Below are 21,655 nucleotides of genomic sequence, written 5' to 3' on the forward strand. Positions count from 1 at the left end.
ATCGGCTGGGTTATCTCTCTCTCTCTCTCTCTCTCTGTTTCCGTCTCTCTGTTTCCATCTCTCTCTATCTGCCAGCGTTCACATGCATAGAAGCCGAGGTGTTCAATGTGTTCTAGGTGTTTTATGATAACGAGAGCGATTTGATAAGGATCGCCGCGGGTTTGGGACAGCGCGAACGAGAGAGTGTACTAAGGGAGCGAGAACGAGCAAGAGAGAGAGAGGGAGAGAGAACGAAAGGAACGGGGAATCAAGGAGCGTGGCGCGAGAAGATGGAAAATGTGGATGCGTGGATGGGAACGCGATGACTGACCGATCCGTCGTGGCGATGATGCCCGGTGGAGAAGTGGTGCGCCGCCATCGCCTTCAGTAGCGCACCAGAAGCGTTCCGCGAGTGTCACTCTCTTTCTCTTTCCCTTTTCCGTTCGGGTTTTTACTTACGCCGCCGTGCCGATCAAGTTTCTTCCGCCGACCAAATTCCACCTCCCTACCCCACCCCCTGGTCACTCTCTTTCCCTTCCTCCTCCCACCAACCAACCCTCCCTTGAGACACGCAACTTATAGCACCGAAAGTTCGTTTCATTTCGTTCCGTTCGGGTTCTTCCCTCCTGCCGCCTGCCTGGTAGCAAGGATCTCCCCCCCCACCCCTTCCCTTTCTACCGACCCCCCTGCGCGCCCAGTGTCAAGGTTGGTTGCCCTCGAATCCTGGAACACCGACACACACACACACACACACACACGTGTCGTCGCTGCCGCCACTAGCGCACGAACGGGCACGATTGGCACGAGTGCCCGAAAGGACGAGTCTCAGTGCGTTCCCAGTGGTTCTAGTGATAACGCGTTACTCACCAAAGAACAACGCGCCAATCCGCTATCCTCCGGCAGCACTGTAGTGTGGCAAAACGTTCTCAAAAGTTTGGATCAGTTTCACTCGTCGCTCGCTTCTCGGCATCGCTCCGCAGTTATCCCATCTTCTACCAGATGGTTCGTAGCAGGCGGTTTCTCTGCTTACCGTCAATAATTTGCGTGTTCTGTTCATCCATCTGGTTCACCTGTGGGCTCTCTAGCGGCCAATGTACTCGTTGGTATTGAAACAGCTTGTCAACTTAGAAAACGAAGCGGACACAGGGGTGGACACGGCCGAAGATGCTCCAGTGAGAACAACAAGTGTTTGTGTAGTTCTGTGTGTGTGTGAGTTCTACGAGCTATAGGTTCTAGATAAGAATACCCCGTTCCTCTTCTTGTTTAGATTCCCGTCGCTCACGCTAACAGCTGGGTTCTATCTTCTGCTACCACGTGCGTCTCTCCACCTTCCACACCATCCCTTCTCTCAGTGCAGGGTTAACACGCGGCCACGATTTTCCGCTGTTTGAAATGAGCGCAATTCTCGGCGTGTCGCCGAAACACCGCCTCAACGGTTCCATATGGTACGGTTAGTACGCGGTCTAGATGGCGTCGCTCGCTTGCTAGTCACAGCAGCAGCAGTTGAGAACATATGGCAACGCGATGATGATGATTCTGATGATGGCTCGGCGATGGGATGCGCTGCCTACTGCTCCTGGTTGTTGTGCTGGTAACCAAAGCGCACCATCAAGAAGCACCATGCTCCCGTAGCGGTAGCCCGCGCCTAGTGTCGTTATCACATTCGCGCCCTTCCTACACCACCATCACCACCCTCTTCCACCCTTTTTTTTCTTCTCTTGAACGATCGCTCGCGTCACGCGCTTATCTATCAATCTCCTTTGTCGATGGTGTTTGCGGATCCACGGCGTAGGTGCGGTGCGAAGGAGAAGTGTGAGTGCGTACCTGCATGTGTGTGTGTGTGTGTGTGTGTGTGTGTATGCCTATGAAGGGGATGTTGCAAGTTTTGTTCAAAGTCACGTGCTTTTTCAGAACACTGTTCAGAATCACGACTCCCCAGTAAATGGCCGCAACCGGTAACAATATGGTAGCGTCTTTTGGGGCGTTGCTCCTCCTACTCCAGCCAACCCCCCCCTCCCCCCCCACCTTCTGGTCCTTCAAGGTTCGCTATGCGTTGTTAAGAAGGTGCGCCTGTATTCTGTTGCGCGGCCATGGTATTCTGGAACCATATGTTTTGGGCAGGCAAACGGCGAACCCTTTTGTGCGTCGCAAACAATAAGTGTAGATCTTGGGAAATCGTTAATTGGTGATGATCGGTTGCAGTGTCTAAGTCTGAAGCATTGCAAAAGTTTTTTTTCTTCGTTTTTCTTCGATTTCCATAAACGAATCGTACCAGATCGTACCAGAATGAAACATATGTTTGGATGTTGCATGAGTTTTCCATTAACATTCTATTTAATTTGTTTTTTCTGTTTAACTGCGTGTTACTATAAATTAAATCAAAAGACCTTCGCCCTTTGCCGCGCATCGTTTGCAATTGGGCTCGTCCACTTTGTACCAGCTGCTGGAAATGGTCGCACGTTTCTACCATACGGTACAAATGACGGTTGGGAGTTGGTGAGTACTTAGGGAACATATTGATGGGTCCACAGCTTCACCACTACTCGCTACAACGGAATGCGTCGTCCAGTGAACCCAGAGACGACACAATTGAAATACCGTAATAGTTAATATGTCGTGACAAAAATGAGTTTTTTTTTATTCGTTTCTGTAATTCAAATGCAACGGTGAAAGGAAAGAAGGTATACGATTTGAAGAAGAAAACCAGAAGTAAGAATGCTCCACATATTTTGGGTCCAGTTTTTGATTGATGCGACACGATTACTCATTCTAAATGCCAAGACGAGGCGTTGGTTGGCGCTCTCGGGTTCGCTCTCGATGATAATGCTATGGGAGGGAATTTTATCTCTACGATGATAACTTCCCGGTTTTGTTACTTACTGCGAAGTCATTCTAAAGTTATCTATCGAGCCCCCGGCCACAGCTCCTCCTCCCCCCCCCCCCCCCCTTGGCCGGTTGATGTTCGAGTGTTTTCGGTGTAGAAGCTGTTTGTAGGATTCGATTTCATCTCTTGGAATGTGAGTTACGCGGGAGGTACTGCGGATAAGGAAACAAATTGTGAATGACAAAGCCGAATGCGCGTTTACAGTATGGTTCGCGAGTAGCCGATTAGCTATGGTTCTGGCTTTGCAGCCACCACGCACTCCCACGACCAGCATATCATTCTGATCTCTGTCTGTCGGGTATCGAAGGGCGTCGTGGGATCGCAACCGTCACGACCTTGAACGAACGGGGAGTGTGCACAATAATCGAACCACTACTTGCTTATGGTTGGTTAGCGAATAGAATCCAGCTAGAAATCAATTGGGCATCATTTCCTGTTTGTGACCACCGCCGGGAGAAGGGGTTACCGGCACCTGACGGGCGATAACACACAAAACACAATGCAGAACGCAATGGGGTAGCTTCTTATCGGCCTTTTTGGGGGTAGGGTTTAAAGGGGTGCGGGGAACGTTGAGTAACCCTCACGTCCCCACGTCCCAGCTGAACCGCTCCTTCTTTGGCCGCTCGCCGGAAGATAAAGACACATGTACTTGCTTTATTCCAAAAAGCCCGTTCTAGGTTTAGACTTTGATTGACCGGTCTGGTCCCTTCCGCGCGCCCCCCTCGTCCCGGTGGCCCTTTACTAGGGATGCTAGGTGTGTGGAAGAGGGAGTAGGGTATTCAATGATAAGATGATCTAAAGGTGGCTTTTTATCTCGTTCACTCGCTACCTTCCTGCTTGGCCTTTGCCTTATTTACTCTTGGGGGAACCCTGAAGGTTAGACATTGGGTTTCGGTTGACCTGATTCTCGGACCTCGTAACATGTTTTTTCCAAGATGAAGCTAAGGGAAACAACGATGGTGATCGCCGAGAAAAGAGTGAGAGAAACGAAGAAAGAAAGAGAGAGAGAGAGAATGAGAGCAAAGTATCGTCCAAGATCTGAGCGGCCGGACTTGGAAGCAGGTCAGCAGGCAGAAGGTACCGGTGCAAGATTCGCGGCGTTCAACGGCGTTCCTCGATCCCACGTGTCGCGGTGGCTGTGTGCAGCGTAGTGTGATGTGCCGAGCTTCTCTCCCCCAAGGTGTATGTTGGTATGTGTTTGGGTGTGCGTTTTCCCCAGACATGCGCATGGGCCAAAAGCGCGTGGAACGCAGAATCTCCTCCAAGATGGATTTGGTCGTACGCCCTAGCCCCTAGTTTGGAGCACGACGATCGCTTCGTGTTCCTCGAGTGACTTCTACTGACTTCAATCTGCTTTTCCCGGAGAATGTTTATCAATTCAATTGAAACAACTTATTATACGCGACAGACCTCTTTCTTTTACAAAACTTTGGGTTTGTTGTACATTTCATATATTTTTATATTTAAGTTGTTGTGGCATTGCTACTTGCTGATACAAAACTGGCATGTTGTCTATAGCTTGAGCTACTAGTAATAAAGGAAAACACTAGCGCGAGTAGTACTCTTCAGCCATTGCCGATCGTTGCCCACCATCTCAGGAACATCGAAACGACAACCCTTTTTCCGGTGATCTTACCGGGCGAGATCGCTTCATTTGTTCTTTTTTTCCTCTCTTCCCACACTCGCGAACACGCGTTGTTGTCGGATTTGTTTGCGCTTTCTTTCTGCTTTCCCATCGTTAGGTTTCCTCCTCTTCGGTGCCCAACCGACCGATCATCGAGTCGCCAAGCAGCACTCCATCCTCCCCGTCAATTCATCTCTCTCTCTCTCTCTTTCTGGTATTCTCTCGCGAGCCGATCGAACTTGGATCCTCGGGGGGGGGGGGGGGGGGAGAAGCACATGTCGTTTGAAGGGTTTTCTATTCTTCTGCACTACGCTTTGAACTTTCTTCTTCCCTGTCCAACGAACGAGAAGCAACGATTTTTCCGGCCGTACGCAGACTCTCCTCCACGCCGAGATCGCAGGAACGCCGTTTTGCCGTATTCTATACGCGCCGTGCACGCTCATTCCATTCTCGCCGTCACTGGTTTGCGCTCTTGCTCCCCGGTCTCCCGAGTCCCGGTTGGCTTGGTGACCTGATTTCGGTCGGTAAGCGGAAGAATGCTCTGGCTGCTTTAATGATTTCTTGTAACAGTCTCGCTCGTTTCCTTCTCCCCATCGAAGCAGCCATCTCGAACCAGCCTCGATCGTGGGAGCCGGATGAACGTACCCGGGGGGGGAGGAAGGGGGTTTACGAGGGAATCGAAGTAGCGCAGAACTGAGCTGGGCGAACCAGGATCGGTCGACGTATTCTACCACGTTGATCTCGTTCCAAGCAACCAACCATTTTATGGCTTCCCGGAACGGTGCTCGATGGCTGCAGAATGCAGTTAGAATTTTATCGACTTGTTTAATTTTATTTTTTCCTTTGTCTCTCAATTGACAATTGAATCTGCTTTGCAATGGTATCGTACTGCAAGACGTTTCATTGCTGCGTGGTTTAAAATGATTTTTAGTTAAGCATAAAAACTGATAGACAAATTTCCAAAATCAAAGACAGTAGCCGCCGCTTTACAGTTGGGCTAAAAGGGGGGAGGCCGGTTATGACGGTAAGATCGATCGACCGAAAGCCGGAACTCGCTGCTCTCGCTGGAGTGTTTGGTGCAGAACGAGGTCTCCACCATCCCCAACCCAAAAAATGATCTCTCAAAAACTCTCTTGCGCGCTGCAACGAGCGAAACACGGCCGGTTAAGGTACGGGTTGGACGAGATGGTGGGGTTGCGGGAAAGGTGGGTAGGCCAAGTCCGAGACCTAGAAAAGAAAGCGTCCCGGATTTGAGTTCGTTCTGCTTTGGTACAGTCGTTGGATGTGTGTGGAGTGCGAGGAGAAGATGGAAGAAGGAAGGGAGGAAACACAAAGAGGAGAGGAGAGGAGGTAAGCGCCGTTTTCCGCTACGCTTAACGGGTAGACCGACCCGTCGGAGTTACGGTTCTTCGAAGTCTCTTGCCGCTCCGGCCTTCGATCGGTGCTGCGGTTCTTTTCGCTCGTTTCTATGGAAACTTTCTTGTGCGCTTGTTGGGGCAAGCGAGACAACTAGCTGTACGCCGGTGGACGCGAAACTCGAGCTTTTCCTAGTTTGCACAGAGCTTTCTGATCGCGTTGGAAGGAAGCCCGCTCTCTCGCTCCACACACCCCACAAGAAGGGGAAGGAGGGGGGCACGTAGAAGGGGGGTTCCTGGATCTGCAATCCCCGGCTCAATCCTCAAGTAAGGTTCCTCTTCTGCGGAAGCCTTTGGAGCAGGTACTGGAGCGCACTGGAGAGCGAGAGAGCGAGAGAACACGAGTGAGAAAGAAAGTAGCCGCGGACGAAAGAGCGCGTAAGGAGGAGAAAGCTCTCACCTCCTCAGTACGAACCGAACGAAAGTAACCGAGCGAAACAGAAGAGTGGGCTGTCCGAGCGAGAGGGCAAGCATCGAGCGTGTGCGCAAGAAGGAGACGCCACGCTGTTTGCTCGCGTGTTGAGCGCAGCGGCAGCAGCAGCAGCAGCAGCAGCATTTTTGGCTGGGGGCTGCTGGTCGCGCAGAAAAGAAGGCTCTGCAGGGTTGGCGCACAGAATCACCAGATCAGAGCGATCAGAGCGATCCGCCACTCTCGCCAAGCAACAACCCCTCAAGAAGTAGCCACAGAGGCCCTAGTAGTAGTAGACGAGGCGTAGAGCATCTCGCGCGGGGTTCGTCGTTTCTTTCGTTCGACAAATCGCAAACGCGTGCGCGTGTGTTTGTGTACGTGCGTGTGTATGTTGTGTGTCGGTGCGTGTCCTTTCTGGAGTTTCACCTATTTCCATTGATATTTGCGCAGGTGCTAATTCCTGGAATACTACTACTACCGTGCGTGCCGTGGCCATTTTTCAGCTAGTGAGCAAATCGGCGTTCATTCATTCATTTGTTCACACTACGGATCGGGATCAGCATCTTAGTAAGCGGCACGACGACGTGTGTGAGAACAGTGGTGCGCAGTGAAGAAGAGAAGTACTCTCCCAGTAGGCCTCGTCTAGTGTAATGATGGGCCAACGGGTTGTGCGACGGATTTGAGAAGAAAAAAAATGTCTAAAACGATGCCAAGCGATCATCGAAGTGCAACATCATCTCTAGGAGTTCGATTGTCATCGACGCCACATTCCGGACACTAGAGCCCGCGTGACGTGTGTGTGTCCCGTTCTACACTCTCGCGCTCCGGACACGTGGAGAACTTCCCTAATCGGACGGTGTCAGACCGTTTTTCTTGGTAACCGCCGTCACCACGCAGAATCAGGTGCGCCCAGGAGTGTTGGTGTTAGTTCTCGGGTGTGTAGTGGCACCGTTTTCCCTCCCTCTCCCCTGAACGAGTGTCGATATTGGTATAGTGAAGTGGCAGATTTTGTGGCCATAAATTCTAGGCGTCGTCCCGTGAACAAAGACCCCCGGAATCCGATTCGCGTGAAGTGTGTTGAGTAGTGGTTTGATGATTGTGAGTGAAGAACGGGGACGATAACCCGGGAAGCCGTGGAGTGAAAAGGTGAAGCAGAGCGAGTTGGAGAAGAGTGAACGAAGGAAGGAAGAAGACGAAGGACGCAGGGGCTCCACGGGCTGCTGCCGTTGTGGGGGTGTTGCTCGCCTCGCACACCCCTCTGTCTGACCGCGGCCGGGACCCAGTAGTGGGCAGAGTGCGTGTGTTTTGATGGGCATTCGGAAGATGTCGCAACAGTTGAACGCAGCAGGTACTACTATGCACGGTAGTATTGCGAACAGCCTCGGAACGAACAATAGCATCGCCTGCAGTATGGGCAACAACATCCCCAACAATCTGACGACCTGTGCTAGTATCCCGAACAGTATGATCACCACGATGGCTAGCCCGAATCCCGGCTCTACCAACGGTTCAGCCAGCAACGGCAGCGGCAATGCGAACGGTGGCAGCGGTGGCGCCACAGGCAACGGACCTCCGTCAACACCAGCGACGCCTACTAACAATTGTCAATCGATCCGTTACTGCTGTAAGTATTATCCACCGTGTACTTGGATGGCCTCTTCGCTTTTCGCGATCTCTCTGACCGGGATCATTTTCTGACAGCACAGGGTGGTGCCGTGGTACTGGTGCGGTGGTCTGTAGCCCTTCTTTACTAGGCCGGGGGGAAGCGGAGTGCCGCGGGGACACACCTTATCGCGCTCGGTCATTCTCCCTCGTGTGCTTATCAATGAGTCTCGGGAAACGGCGGTTTTCGCGACTGTTGCAAATTGATGAATCTCCTATTTTCGCTCCGAGGCCAATCCCCCTGGAACACACAGAACACACACACACAAACACACACGTAAACGTGTGCAATCGAAAGTTTGAAGGGAAAGCAAACCGGATGGTGTTGAGACAAAGAACAGGTGGCGGGGGTAGCGAGGGGATGGTGGTCGTGTGGCAGGGAGAGAGAGAGAATTTGCATAGAATCACAAGCGATCGATCGATCGGTCCTGTGCTACCATTGATTATTATCAGTAGGGGGCCTTCCCTTCCCTTCACCGTGCTCATTGTTTCCTCCGTTTTCTCCTCTGATAAGGAGGAGCAGCGTTCAAGCCTGCCTCTTTGGAGTGTTTTGATTTGTGGTTGGGATCGATGTGTTGTGGAGGAATGGGAAGAGGCAGCTTTCTTCTGGCCTTGCCTGTTGCACCTGTTGTTAGTTGGCCCATCAAAACACACTCACTTAAAACATTCTCAAATACATCTCTTCGGCAACATTGTAACCCTAAGCGCTCCGATCATTGCACCTATTCCGGTCGGTCGGGTGGTCAGTGGAGATTGCGTCTCGCAATCTCTCGCTGATCTTTACCGGAGAGCAACACACGAACTCCAAGGAATTCGAGGGTCCGAGGCAGCGATTCCTGCTAAGATTAATGTGTGGGTTTGAATGTCGTTAGTGCATTCGTTGAACTGTACAAAAAAACATAAACTGTGCGGGTAGTAGTCGGTAGTAGTCGATAGTAGTTAATAGATCTGAGGCACTAGCCGCGTCTATCGTCACTAGTGAACGTTAGTGCGAGCACGAGTTGTAGTCGTTAGTGGTAGGATGAGGAGGGAGGGCTGCTGCTAGCACACACCACCATCACCACCACCAACACTAGCAGTAGTCCGCAGGTTGAAGAGAAATTTCATTCCGCTTTCTAGCTTTCTTTCCAATCTTCGCGTTCTCCCCCCTCCTTCCCTTGTTTCCTTCTCTTCTTTTTCTTTCTCTCTCTCGATCGTACACTCTCTTGGCGTGCGAATGAAGAGAGATAGGTAATGGTGTGGTGGTGCTGGTTACTGGTAGTGCATTGCTTTACTTTCTTTGCTTTTGTTTCTTCGTCTTCTTCTTCTCTTTGCCATATTCTCTCCCTCTCTCTCTCTTTTTTTCTCGCTCTCCCTCTTTTTCTCACTCTCTATTTTCTTGTTGTTTTTCTTCTTCTTCCATTTTGTCGTTCTTCTGTCCCCTACGACACTAGCGGGCGACATATATGACGAAACACGAGGAGCAATTTCTCCTGCGATCGCTTCTCGAGTTTCACCATCAATTTCGCTATCTAGAGCTACTACTGGGTTGTGGATTGTGTGGGACCCCCTGTCTTGAAACAGGGGGGAGATGGTAGAGAAGGGAGGATAAGGTCGTTGTGGGATGTCCTACAAAAGGAATGCAAATTGCAGCCACGAATCTCTGCCTGGAAGTCGCAAAAACCACAACTCCAGCGGAACATTTCAGTTTTCTCAGTCATGATTTTTAACCATAGACAGTCATTTGAAGTACAATGATGACTAAATGACTAATTTGCGATTGAGTCCAATACGATCACAATTTTCGGAATGATCCTCGGTTGCATGTGTGGTGCGTAGTAGCTTCTTGAGCGATCGGATCCGGGTCAATCATACCAACGGGGAATGCACTCCATCCGTCTGTGTCACCACCACACCACAACTCACAACATGGCAACGCCTTTTGCGGTGGGGATACACGACGGATACACAACCCCAAACGTCCAAGGAGTGTTTTTCTGGGATGGGGACTTAAGATGATCGGTATTGCGTCGTAGTCTTTCTGGGACTACCTGTGTCCCCGCGTATTGCTTGCTCTCGCTGACGTGAAGAGGTGCACCTCACATGAGCATTTAAATTGGTTTATGTTGCTCAGGTAAGAGGCAGTAAAAATGACTGGAGCACCGCAATGCCATTGCAGGTAGAATGCAACACGCTCTTTTTCGAAGGAGAAAGTGTAAAGGGATGGGGGGATTGATTGACTTTTTACAGCTCTCCATAAACTCACCCGAGTGATACGCAATCGCAATCGAATTACAATACAACAAAAAAAAAAAAAGAACACCATTATGCTATTTTTATTATCATGCGCTGTCCATCGTCAGACGCGAATGCAGCAGCACACTACCAGGTTGGTAGTGGTGGTGGTAGTCGTTGATGGTGATGCGCATTCGTCGGTCGTTTTCGCTCGAAGAATGTTTCTCGGAACCTCACCGCCGTAGGAAGGGGTGAGGGGCGGAGTGTGGAAGCCGGGAATCAGTGAAAGTGTGTTGTTGTCCGCTGCTACCACAGACGATGCAACCCCCCCCCCCCCCCCCTGATGCACGTGCACAATGTGCGTAGCAATGCAAAAGCTATTAACGCACCACCAGTCCCGTACCCCGAAGGCGATCTTCGGACATCGGTATGAGTGTGTGTGTGTGTGTGTGTGCATTCTCGAAGCAGAAGACAAGGCCACAAAAGGGGCTTTAGGAGAGAGAGGATTAGTTTGCAAACCGTGGGCCAACATTGAGCATAATCCAGTTTTTGATATGCGGTGTCACTCTAATGCGAGAGCGTCGCCGAGCGTGGTGCATCCTGCTGCATGGTGCAACTTCTGTGGGAGTGGCATGGCCAGGGTCATCATTTGCTGCTGGGGACCTGCTTGTTGAAGATGGAATGTCTTGATGATGATGATGATGATGGGCACAAGTGTGTGCGCAGTAGCTAGCGTAGACCATTAATTTATCATCAACATTATGATAATCGAACCTCGTTCGTCGTCAACCTCGAGGGAGCTGGTGAAAGTCTTTCCCGAGCAATGTGGATTGTTTTCCGAGGAATGTGCTGCTAGTGTGTGTGCGTGTGTGTGTGTGCTGCGGCACGATCGCGCCCTAGTGTCTTCCCCCTCCATCTGGCGCTACTAGTAGTTACCTCCCCATCTGCACACAGTGATGATTGGTGGTGGTGGTGGTCGAGGTCGTCTCAATATGGTCCGTTGTGCGTGGCGATCTGCACGTATCATATCATCGCGCTTCTTCAGATCCGGCCTCGGCATTCGATCCGTGTTCTGAAGAATCTGGGTCATCGAAATGCGCACATCCTGTGGCGCAGGATTAGTCACTAACCTGTCGCAGTGTGGTAATATGCCTACGAGTGAGTGACTCCTTACGAGATCACCAGCATGACTCAGCAGCGCATAATCGGTGCGCTAGCGAGCGCTGCACATGCTCTGGCCACCGGACGGACCGGGGTTTTCCCCGAAAAAACGCAAGAAATAAATAATTCCCCCGGTAAACCCGTGGCTCCCAGGGAAGGGAAACTTGTTCACCGCGATGCGAGAGTGTTACGTGTATAGTAGGTACACTTGGGCGCCCCCCGGACGCAGCCCTGCGCCACCACACCATGGCCAATCAGATCTCAATGTTGTGCGCGTCCTCCACCCCTTTCGCTTATCCCAATTCCTCATCTCCGTGACTCTCTTGGTGTGGTGCAGATCGATCAGCAGCAGCAGCAACAAGACGCGCGCACCGTGAGGTGGTGACGCAGACAGATCGAGACGAACAGAGAGCCGCAGATCGTAAGAGATCCCTTCCATACGCTGCTGACTCTGTTGCTCAGAAGCAGCACCAGCAGCAATAGCAAAGAAGAAGGGTTGATGAGATGCCCAAGTGGCCACCGCGGGGCGTGAGTTTCGGGGAGAGGTTTAACGATTTTAGCACAAAAAAAAAAAAAAACGCCGCACTCCCCTCTCTACCACCTCGCTTTCCATCCCTAATACCACCGGCCGTTGGTTCCACATCCACATCGCGCATCGCATCGCGAGTGAGAGTGAGTGAGTGGCCGGATGAGAGTGTGGCTCTGTGACGACGAACGACTCTGTGATTCCAAAATGTGGCTGCGGCTGGCCGGGGAGGGAGGACTACTACTACTCCTCTCCGCTCGCGCTGCATGTGGAGGAGACGCAAGGTGGCCGAAAAAGTTGTCGATTGTTGTGCGCGCGCGCGCGCCAGGTTTGTGGTGATGGGGTGACGGTTGGTTGGTTGGTTGGTTGGTTGGTGGACTAGAGACCAACGTTTGCCATCGTCGTCGTCGTTGTTGTTGTGGTTTTGGGCTAAGTCAGGTTTCGTAATATCCCGCGCGGCATGTAACATCATCGCGAGATGGAGAGAGACAGAAAAGGCAAAAGGAGGTGGCAGGGCAGGGCAAGGCAGGGCAGGTGAAACGAGACGAGAGCTCCATGTTCACCACCGCCGCCACCACCATCCTAGACGAGGTGGAGAGCTAAGGTTTTTGTTATTTTTGGTGGAATCATTTTTCAACCATTTACTACTACTACTACTACTACTACCCTCTACCTCCTCCTTCTCGGCTTCTTGGTAGTGTGTGGTTGGTGGTTCCACCCTGAGTAGCGCGCGATCACCCCTCCATCCCCTCTACCTGGTGCGCTGGTGTCAATAAACTCGAATTCGATTCACCTTGTGGTGTGTGGTGTTCCACCAAAAATTGTGGAATCACTAATGCCAGCAATAGGGACCGACCACGGCCACTACCACCACCACTACCACCACCATCAGAAGATTCCTTCCACCATCAGAAAAGGATCGGTCTTCGATCTTGGACGTCGTTAATCTTTTTCATTGACGGTTGGATGGTGGTGCTGCGTGTGGTGTGTAGGTCCCGTTTCGTGACGACGATGGCTTCGATGGAGACAGGTTCTTCTGCTGCTTCTCTGCATCGAGAGCGAAAGCTTTCCCCCTCGGGCGGAGGTCCGGTTTGGTTTGGGTGCACGCACACACACGCTCGTGCGCCCGTTCCTTGTAGAGACACACATCAACACATTCAAACCTTCGCTGCTGCTGCTGCTTCTCGAACCATTACCATACTTTGACCATTTGCTCCTCGGATCTAGGTCAGCAGCAGCAGCGGGAGAAGCAGTAACGGTACCACCACGAAGGGCATGGAATTTATTATCATCTTTACGCTTCACTCTTCGCGTGGTCCCTACCTACCTCTCTTGATAGTGTCTTTGGTGTGTGATGGTGCTTGTGGTGCTCTCTTTCCGGGGCTGTTGCAGGGCTGCTGTCTCCGGTTTCTGAGGGTTTCTGCTGCTTCTTAAAGATGCAGTTGGACGGGGGGACAGGGCCATCAGCACCAATTTCACTCGCTGCTCGCGGGCTGCTCTCCTCCAGCAGCAGCAGCGCTTCCCTTCTTCTCAGCTGCACCAGCTGCTGCTGCTGCTGCTGGCTGTTGTGATGAGTTCTCATTGTGTTGTGTACCTTTGCCCCGCTTCCTCGGCTCGTTTATCGGATAATCCGCGCGCTCCGATGTGCGAAGTGTAGAGGTTTTCATACTTTCTTCAATTATCCACCGAGCGCACCGAGCGAGACTGGAAAGCAAGCAAGGGGAGGGGCGCGTACGCGCTGGAGATAGAATCTAATTCTCTCATGCAACCAGAAGTCAAAGCAGCGGCAGCACCAGCAGCAACGAAAGACACGGGGTTGCGCTTGTGCTAAAGCGACGAACCCCGCTTCTCGCCAGCTTCTCACCACCCCCAGGGGCAAGCTGGTGCTGCTGCTGCTGGCTTGTTGTTGGCCGCAGCGAAATGGCGTTTTATGCTACTACTTTCACTACATCGCGTGGCCCCGCGTGTCCGCGGATCGCATCTTCTGGGGCTTTGCTTTCTTCTCGCTGTCTTTCTATCTCTCTGTCTCTGTCTGTCTGTCTGTTGCTGCAAGTATTCCACTCCTCGCGGGAAGGGGTAGAAATATTAACAAACGAAACAAAGCGAAATGAAAGAAACCCTGACCACCAATCTGTGTGGAAGACGCACAATGGCGCATGCCATGGGGACAGCACGTGGAGGGGGGGGGGGGGGATTTGCTGGAGAAAAGAAAGACATTTTTGAGAAAGGATTTTTGAGAAAAGAAACCATTCTTTTCGGCACCAATACCACTGAGGCGGTAGCGTCATCATCATCATCAGTAGTAGCAGCAGCAGCAGCAGCACCGTGAGGTGACATACTTCCGTGGTTGGGAATGGTTGGGAAAATTTCGTATTCATCGTGTTCCTCCGCCAGCAGCAGCAGCAGCAGCGGGGTGTGTGTCTCTGTCCGCGAGTAAGGGAAGCACGCCACCGCCAGCATGTATCTTTTCTGAATTGGAAATACAAAAACAGAAGAGAAAAAAAAGTATAATGCCAAAGGAAAGCACCACCGCTCTAGCAACAATAGTAGTAGCAGCAGCAGTGAAACAAGTTTATTTCGCTTTTACATGCGCCCTCCCTCCGAATGATCGGAAACAGGATGATGGAACCCCCCTCTAGTGGCTTGCTGCTGGTGCTGGTGCCGGTGGTGCTCGTGCGCGGCAAGTGGGTGAAGGACGCCTTCTGCGGGTGTCTCTGCATGAGGGAGAGCGAAAGAAATGGGGTAGAGGAGAGGGAGAGGAGAAATAGGAGCCCAAAATGTGCTAGCACCACACCCCACCGGTGGTGGCACCGATAAATACGAGTAAGAGAGTAATCATCTCAGACACAAACAAATGCGACATTTGTCGTTTGACCTAGTTAGTTCCAGCAGCAGCAGCAGGTTTTCCTGATTTTTGATCTCACTATTCTCTCCTAATCCACCTAATCCACCACCATACATTATTGCGCAATGCCCGTCGTCTAGTCCCGTATAGGGCTAGAAGGTTTAAATGGTTTGGAAGTTTTCGAGTCTCGATCGAACTTCGTTCGTTGTTCGATCCCCAAGAATGCGGCTTTTGGCGACACATTATATGCTCTGGCTGGCTGGCTGGCTGGCTGGCGGGATTTTCTCTTCAATTATGCTGGCTTCAACGGTGGTCACCATCACCACCGCACCATCGGTGGTGCACGGTGAAAGTCTTCTCGGTTGAAAGAGAAAATTCTTCGCCCGTTGTCATCATCATCAGCAGCAGCCCCTTGCGCTTCTCTCTGCACACTACAACCGGTCGTTCGTCGGTTGTTCGGTCGATCGGTTCGCACTGCTGAGGTTGAAACAAGTGGCCAGATCGCGAGCGGTGAGCCACAGAGCTGCGTGCCTTCTTGCGATGATGATGATGATGACGATGATGGTGGTGGTGGTATGGAGAGCCGCCACCACCATCGCCATAACCGGAGCTCGTGTGGTGGAAAAATTAAGAAACACTTTCTATTTTATCTCCTCTCGCGTGCTGATACGTTTTTGGTGTTTAGTGGGTTCCATCTTTACTTGTCTTACACACGTATGCTCTCGTATCGACATCAAGATGATGAGCGTTTGCGAAAGAGAGAGACAGAGATCGGTATGCGACTTTCTTGAATTGTGCGCGGTTCTACCTCGCTGATTCCCCGGGCGCTGTTATGCTGCTGCTACTACTAGAGAGGAGATGATTGTGACAAATCAGCGTGACAGAAAAAGGGTGACAACCGATGATGAGGTTGATGAAGGAGGGAGCATACACAGTAGCATGCGCGCGGGGACGCGCCTTCAGCGAAAGAGAAAGCCCTGACATCGCCTATCATCATCATCATCTTCGTCGTCATCAGCGCGATATTATTCATCGAATGCCACTTCGCTGCTGCGCCCATCCCCAGAAGCGCCTTTGATGGGACACGATGTGTGATGTAGTCCGTAACTTTTGCGAGCTTGTGACGACGATCATGATGATGACGATGACGACGACGGCATCTCAAGTCAGGCTCCAGAAAACAGGTGTGGTGTGGTGGCACCAGTCACCAGTCTAAGTAATCTTTTGCTCACCGAGGCCTAACCTAAATTTGGCACTACTTTCATCGTCATCCATCTGGCCACTGATGCACTATAGCAGCAGCAGCAGTAGTCATCAGCGTCGTCGTCGTCATCATCATTCATCGCACTCTCTGTGTGCGCTCTCTTGCATATGCGCGCGCCCCTGGCCCGAGCGGCCACACCACTGCGCTGGGACTGCTCTAGCCGGAACTGACGGAAACCGCGGCGGGCGCGCATAGAGCGATCGAAAGAGAAGGCGAAGGAGGAAGAGGAGGAGGAGAAGGAGAAGGTTCGTGTCTTCTACCGCGCACGTCGCGCATTCAAGTCTCTTTCCTCGTCGTCCTCATCGCGTTCCCGTTCCCGTTTTGCTCTCTGTGGTCCGTCGTCCGTTCATTCTCCTCCTTTTAAGCCGATCATCGGCTGTATGGTGTTGCGATGATGTTGTGCTGCGGGCGATGGATGGAACCGACCACCCCAACTTTCACCCTCTTATAGCGGCGGTTCGCTCTCGCATGCGCCAGGCCCGGGGGGGTTCGACTTTGTGGCCAATGTTCTCGTTACGATACATACACACACACACACACACCCGACAGTGTGACGATGTGTCACACTCTACTCACCACCTCTCTGCGTACCTCGCTTCATCGCTTTAAACGACGTTTACGTTTTCAATATTCTCTCGGGTGAAAGTTGGACACCCAACCCCCCTTGCCTCTTCGCGATCATCACCACCACCGATCAGACTACTACTATCGCTCATCGCATCAGCAACGCGTGTTTTTGCGATTTTTGATGGTTGATAAGATGCGACCTGTGCGAGTGGCGGTTATTCTATTCGATTCGTTTTGCATTCATTACCAAACCTTCAGCTAATACTTTTTCTTATCGTTTTTTTGTATTTCTAGGGGAAGCCGATAAAGTGAAGACCCTGATCCGTCTGCGTGCCGAACTATCACCACTGTTTACTGGCAAACGGAATGCTTCCAAATATGCTTGGGCGTAAGTATGATTGATGACGTCGTCGTGACGACGATATGATGGGTGTTAGAGAGATGAGCGCCGGGATCGAACCAGTAACCGTTTTAATAGTTCCGTTTTAAAAATAATCCGTTACCGGGGTGGAGTGGGTTCTACTTTCCAGCACTTAGTGTGCCTAATGTAGTCCACACAACACTAGCACACACCGCTACACGCACTCCGACTGCGGAAGCGATGATCGGAAGCGAGTGAAATAAGTTAAAATAAATAAATGCTATCAACGGTACAATTGGGTACTATGGGTGGCAGAGAAGGAGCAGGAGGGGAAGGGGAAACCGCTCGGAAACGTGCGTGAAAACTGATGGGTGAAAAGCATTCCGTACCAGCCAGACCCACCCTAACCAACCGCTTTGTCTTAAAAAGGCCTCCATAAGCCGCCATCTAAAAGCCCTAAAGCGAGTGCTGCTTCGTTCGTCTGCTGGCTGCTAGCGGGCGGATTATCTTTCGGTGGTTCTGCTTGGCAGGGCAGACCACCGGGCACCACCGGTGTACCGATCAATTACGGTGCTCTCGCGCGGTGCGCGGTTTGTGTGCGCGTGTGTGTGTTTTTGGGTTTTTTTGGGGCCACTAACGCGCACGCCGTCCGCGCCTGCAAAGAAATCAATGTAATCTCAGGATATCGTTTTCCGTTTGGCCGCCGTTGATTTGTTTGATAGCTTTGGGCCGGTTTTGGAGCTATCATCATCATTTTTTGGAACAAAAAGAAAAGGAAATTCGAGGGCAGAACCTAACAATTTGGCTGAGCTCTACTCGGAATGTGCGTGTACTACTGCACTACTACAGCTGCTGCTGCTACTTAAGCATGTGGCATGCGCACTCTGTGCTTTCCGTTTCGGAAGCTGTGTAGATAGAGGGACACGAGAGATGCAAAATAAGAAATACTACTTTGGTCCGGTGCAGTTGGTACTGTTTGAGAAGAGTTGTGTTTATTAGAAAGCCAAAAGTAGACAAAGTGGTGGTGTTCGGTTTCGAAGCCCGAACCATTCAAAGATCTTAATTTGAACTCTTCTTTTCCCATCGAATCCCCTCTTCTGGTTCGAGCGAGGAAGAGAAAAGAGGATGGGGAATGGTGTTGTAGCCTTAGGCTAAGCTGTTTTCAGTTCTGCTGTTTTTTTGGGAGGGAAAGTTTCTCCCACAGAAAACTGGCAAGAAAGAAACTGGCATTCAAACCGCCCTTTCGGCCGCAAAAGCAAAAACTTGTCCGCCAACCGTTAAAAAACCGAAAATGGTGGCAAAGTAGAAGAATGTAAAAGTGAGGCACACACCAGGAGTCTTCTAATCTCACTTTCCGTTCAGGCAAAACATAACACATATCACCTTTAGTATGAAAGGAGGAAGGGGGGGAAGGGGGGTAAATTGAAAAACAAACTAAAAGCAATGCACAACAACCACACTCACACACGCACAGCGCATGATCTCACACCACACGGCGCACAGCTCAGCTGGCTGGCCGCGCTATGCGAGAGCTAAAAGCGATAAAAGTGAAATTTGCAACAAGCATTCGCAGACCGAAACACACATACACATACACACGCCACGCACACGGGGCACAACAATCAAAGTTGATAAACGAAAGAAGAAGGTCCACAGAAGAAACATTGCAGTGAAGAGAGGGATACGTTGTTGTACGATGCGAGTCACAAACACACACACACACTCATGCTAACGCTGGCGATCATTATCATCATCATCAGCAGCAGCAGCAGCAGGAGTTTATGTGCTGGCAGAACTATGTATATGGTGTGTGAGGTAGTGGAGCGCGAGAAGCAACAAAACCCGTTCATGCCAACAATGCACCTCATCAACGTCCGATGGTGTGTGCGGCCGGCCTCTCTTGATCATTCCGATCGCTCGTACCACCATATGGTGCGCACGGCTCAAGAGACAAAAAGGAAGCAACCAAAATCGTTTCGAATCGGGTCTTGTAAGTTATTTTTTTGGCTACTCATTATGCGAATGATCGCCGAGGACAAGTATGCTAAATATGTCCAAGACAACCTTACCAGACGATCATCATCACGAGTGGCATCAACAATAAGCTAAACGGCAAGGAATTATCATGCGCAGTTGTTGATCGATAGAGGGTGCAATTAGAATCATATTATTTCTTAATCAGTTGTTCGACAAGACATCCTTCTTTGGGCACTGCTGGTGATACTAAATTGTCTGGAACAGCTTCTCCTCCGATCGTAAGCGACAGCAGCAGCAGCAGCAGCAGGTACCTTGCCTGTGCTGTGCTGGTGAAAGTTCATCGTGATATGGTAGCGTTGGCCGCGCCGGATCTCGGTGATCGCCGCGTGCGAGAGACTAGCGCGCACATTCCGACAAGGTCGTGCAGAGCCGATTGAATATAGGGATCTAGAAATGTGATCAACGCCGGAGAAGGAAAGAAAAGCAAAAAATAAAAAATAACATCTCAAATACGTGGCATAAACGTAAGCGCAAACGAACACACACAGTAAAGGCGATTCGCCGATTAACGAATTTCTAAGCGAGAGGGACAGGATCGTGAAAGAGGTTTAGCGCTGGAAAGCTAGCAATCCAACCACCACTCCAAGCGCGCACTCCAAGGTGATTAGGAGGAAAGGAGGAATCAGATGGACCTGCGCTTAGCTTAGTGTCAATTGTGTATGTGGTTTGCTGCTATATGTTGCTGCGGCCGGCTACTGCAGGAGTCCGCTGAACACAATACTACTACTGCGGCGGGGAGCTGAACGATGGATTGATAATTAGTGGTGGCAACATTGGCGTGCCAGTGACCGACCAGACCCCGGACCAGACCAGCCCAGGGGAGTGGTGGTTGGTTTGTGCGAAGCAAAAGATGGGCAACATCGCGATCAGCTCAGCGAAGAAGATCAGCGGAACCTGTGCCTCCCCAGAAGGAGGAGAGTTTCACTTTCTACTTTTTCCACACACGTGTCCACACAGAGCATCAGCACTAGCACCAGCAGCAACAGCAGCAGCAGCAGCAGTAGTGTGTGGAGGGAGCTTCGCTGAAGCGTCATTTATTTTTTATTGCAAATTTTGTTTCTTTTAAATTGCATCTTTGTGTCCATCAGCACTGTGTAGCTTAAAAACAAGCGATCTCATGATGTTTTTGATGCGTACTTAAAGATTGGTTATACTGGTTCGAAAGCATGATTTCATCGATTTTTTTTATGTTAATAAATAATCCAAATAGTTTCATTTAACCTTCTCTACTCTTTTTTCTATTCTTTCTGTATAGGGTGGTAGAGCGAGAACTCAGTGTGCCTCTACCGATTTCCAAGATCATAAAAAAATGGAACAATCTACTGCAGGAATACAAGGTAAGTAGTGTACCACTAGAGTACACTGACTGTGCTAGATGGAGAGTTGGTGAACAGTACTAACACTGATCTTTTGCTGATGTGAGATCATCTGGCAAAATACTAATATCCAAATCGCGAATTCATAGAGGCACTAAGGATGGATTCTCGTGTGCCGGGGAAGATCTTTTTTTCAATTCTTAATGGTCATAGTAAAATGAAAAAGGTTTTACTCTATTCCGTTAGTGGCGCTGGTTAAAAACCAAATTAAGCGTAGATCTAAAAGAAAGAGGCGGAGCTGGGAACATGCATTCCTAGAAACCTGTACCGCGCTTCTCTAGCATTGAAATACACAGGATGAAGGGTGCCCACGGTGTGTCCCCGTTGCCTTTTCTAGATATATTCTGCTCCTCTCTACACACACACACACACACACATACACGCCAAGCACACAATGCCTACAATATCCAATCCACACTGGCTGCAAGAAACTCGCCGCAGCTTCGGCCACAACTACACGCGACCCGGGATCCCCATCAGATCCCATCCCAGATTCTTCAAGCTTTCGACGCAAGAGATGTCGAGATGACGGGGGATGATCACGTGTAGTAGTAGGTACGCCGAGGCCGAGAAATTGCCGGCGCGCGGGGGCTCGAGTACTTTCGTCGTGTCGTGTCCTACTTTTGGGCTGACCGCAAACAACGTAAGCAGCAGCAACAGCAGCAGCAGCATCAGACACACGGTTGCCCGTGGGACGACGCGCGTGCACAGCGGTCTTTCGTCTCCATATACCGGTAACATTCTTTCTTCTTTTGGAGAGCTCCCCATTCGACGCTCTTTCTCTCTCTGTCTCTGTCTCTTGCTCTGACTGCTTTTCTTTCTCTCCCTCGATCGGTCATCTTGAGGCCACGAGGGGAGCACAAAGAAGATTCCTCTAAAATAAAAAAAGCTGGAGAAAGAATGGTAGACTTCTGCCTCGCTCCTCCTTGTGTGTGCGGGAAGGGATGCATGGGGTGGTCGGCAAGTAGACCCCGCTAACCAGCCAGCCAGCCAGCCAGCCAGCCGTGTGGAGTGACCGCCGGATGGTGGAAGTGAGTGTGGTGTACTACTGAGTCACCGTCAACGGGGGGTGGCGGTAACACTTGAGAAGGGGAGGATCCTCTGTCTTCGATCGTTGTAAGCTCCGGATGGGGCAAAGGGTCTGCTGTTTGAGCAGATGTGCCTTCCCCGCCCCCCATCGAAGTGCTTTGCATCGTTTTCCATCCCACTAAAACTCATGATAAGCGCTCTCTGGAGAGGGAGGATGGAGGGAATGGGACTCTTGCTCTGAAGACTTGCTTGACTCCTCGCCTCTTCTCGTTACTCCGTTCCCTTCAGCTCTGGTAGGCAGA

The 21,655-nt window shown here is 50.9% G+C and overlaps 1 protein-coding gene across 3 annotated transcripts in view; it reads left to right on the plus strand.

Annotated features, from left to right (window-relative positions):
- Positions 1–271: 271 nt before the first annotated feature.
- Positions 272–21,655, plus strand: part of LOC125952593 (uncharacterized protein DDB_G0283357-like) — a 43,440-nt gene continuing 22,056 nt past the window's right edge. Inside the window, exons 1-4 of one of the 3 annotated variants that reach the window (XM_049682152.1) lie at positions 272–684; positions 6,762–7,935; positions 16,845–16,938; positions 20,204–20,285. In XM_049682152.1, the coding sequence (XP_049538109.1) occupies positions 7,620–7,935; positions 16,845–16,938; positions 20,204–20,285 (492 nt within the window). In that variant the 5' untranslated portion in view covers positions 272–684; positions 6,762–7,619. Of the gene's footprint in view, positions 685–751; positions 982–6,634; positions 7,936–16,844; positions 16,939–20,203; positions 20,286–21,655 lie in introns of those variants that run through there. The other 2 variants (XM_049682151.1, XM_049682150.1) reach the window with 2 other exon arrangements.

This window comes from Anopheles darlingi, chromosome 2 (genome assembly GCF_943734745.1).
Source record: "Anopheles darlingi chromosome 2, idAnoDarlMG_H_01, whole genome shotgun sequence".
Classification (NCBI taxonomy): domain Eukaryota; kingdom Metazoa; phylum Arthropoda; class Insecta; order Diptera; family Culicidae; genus Anopheles; species Anopheles darlingi.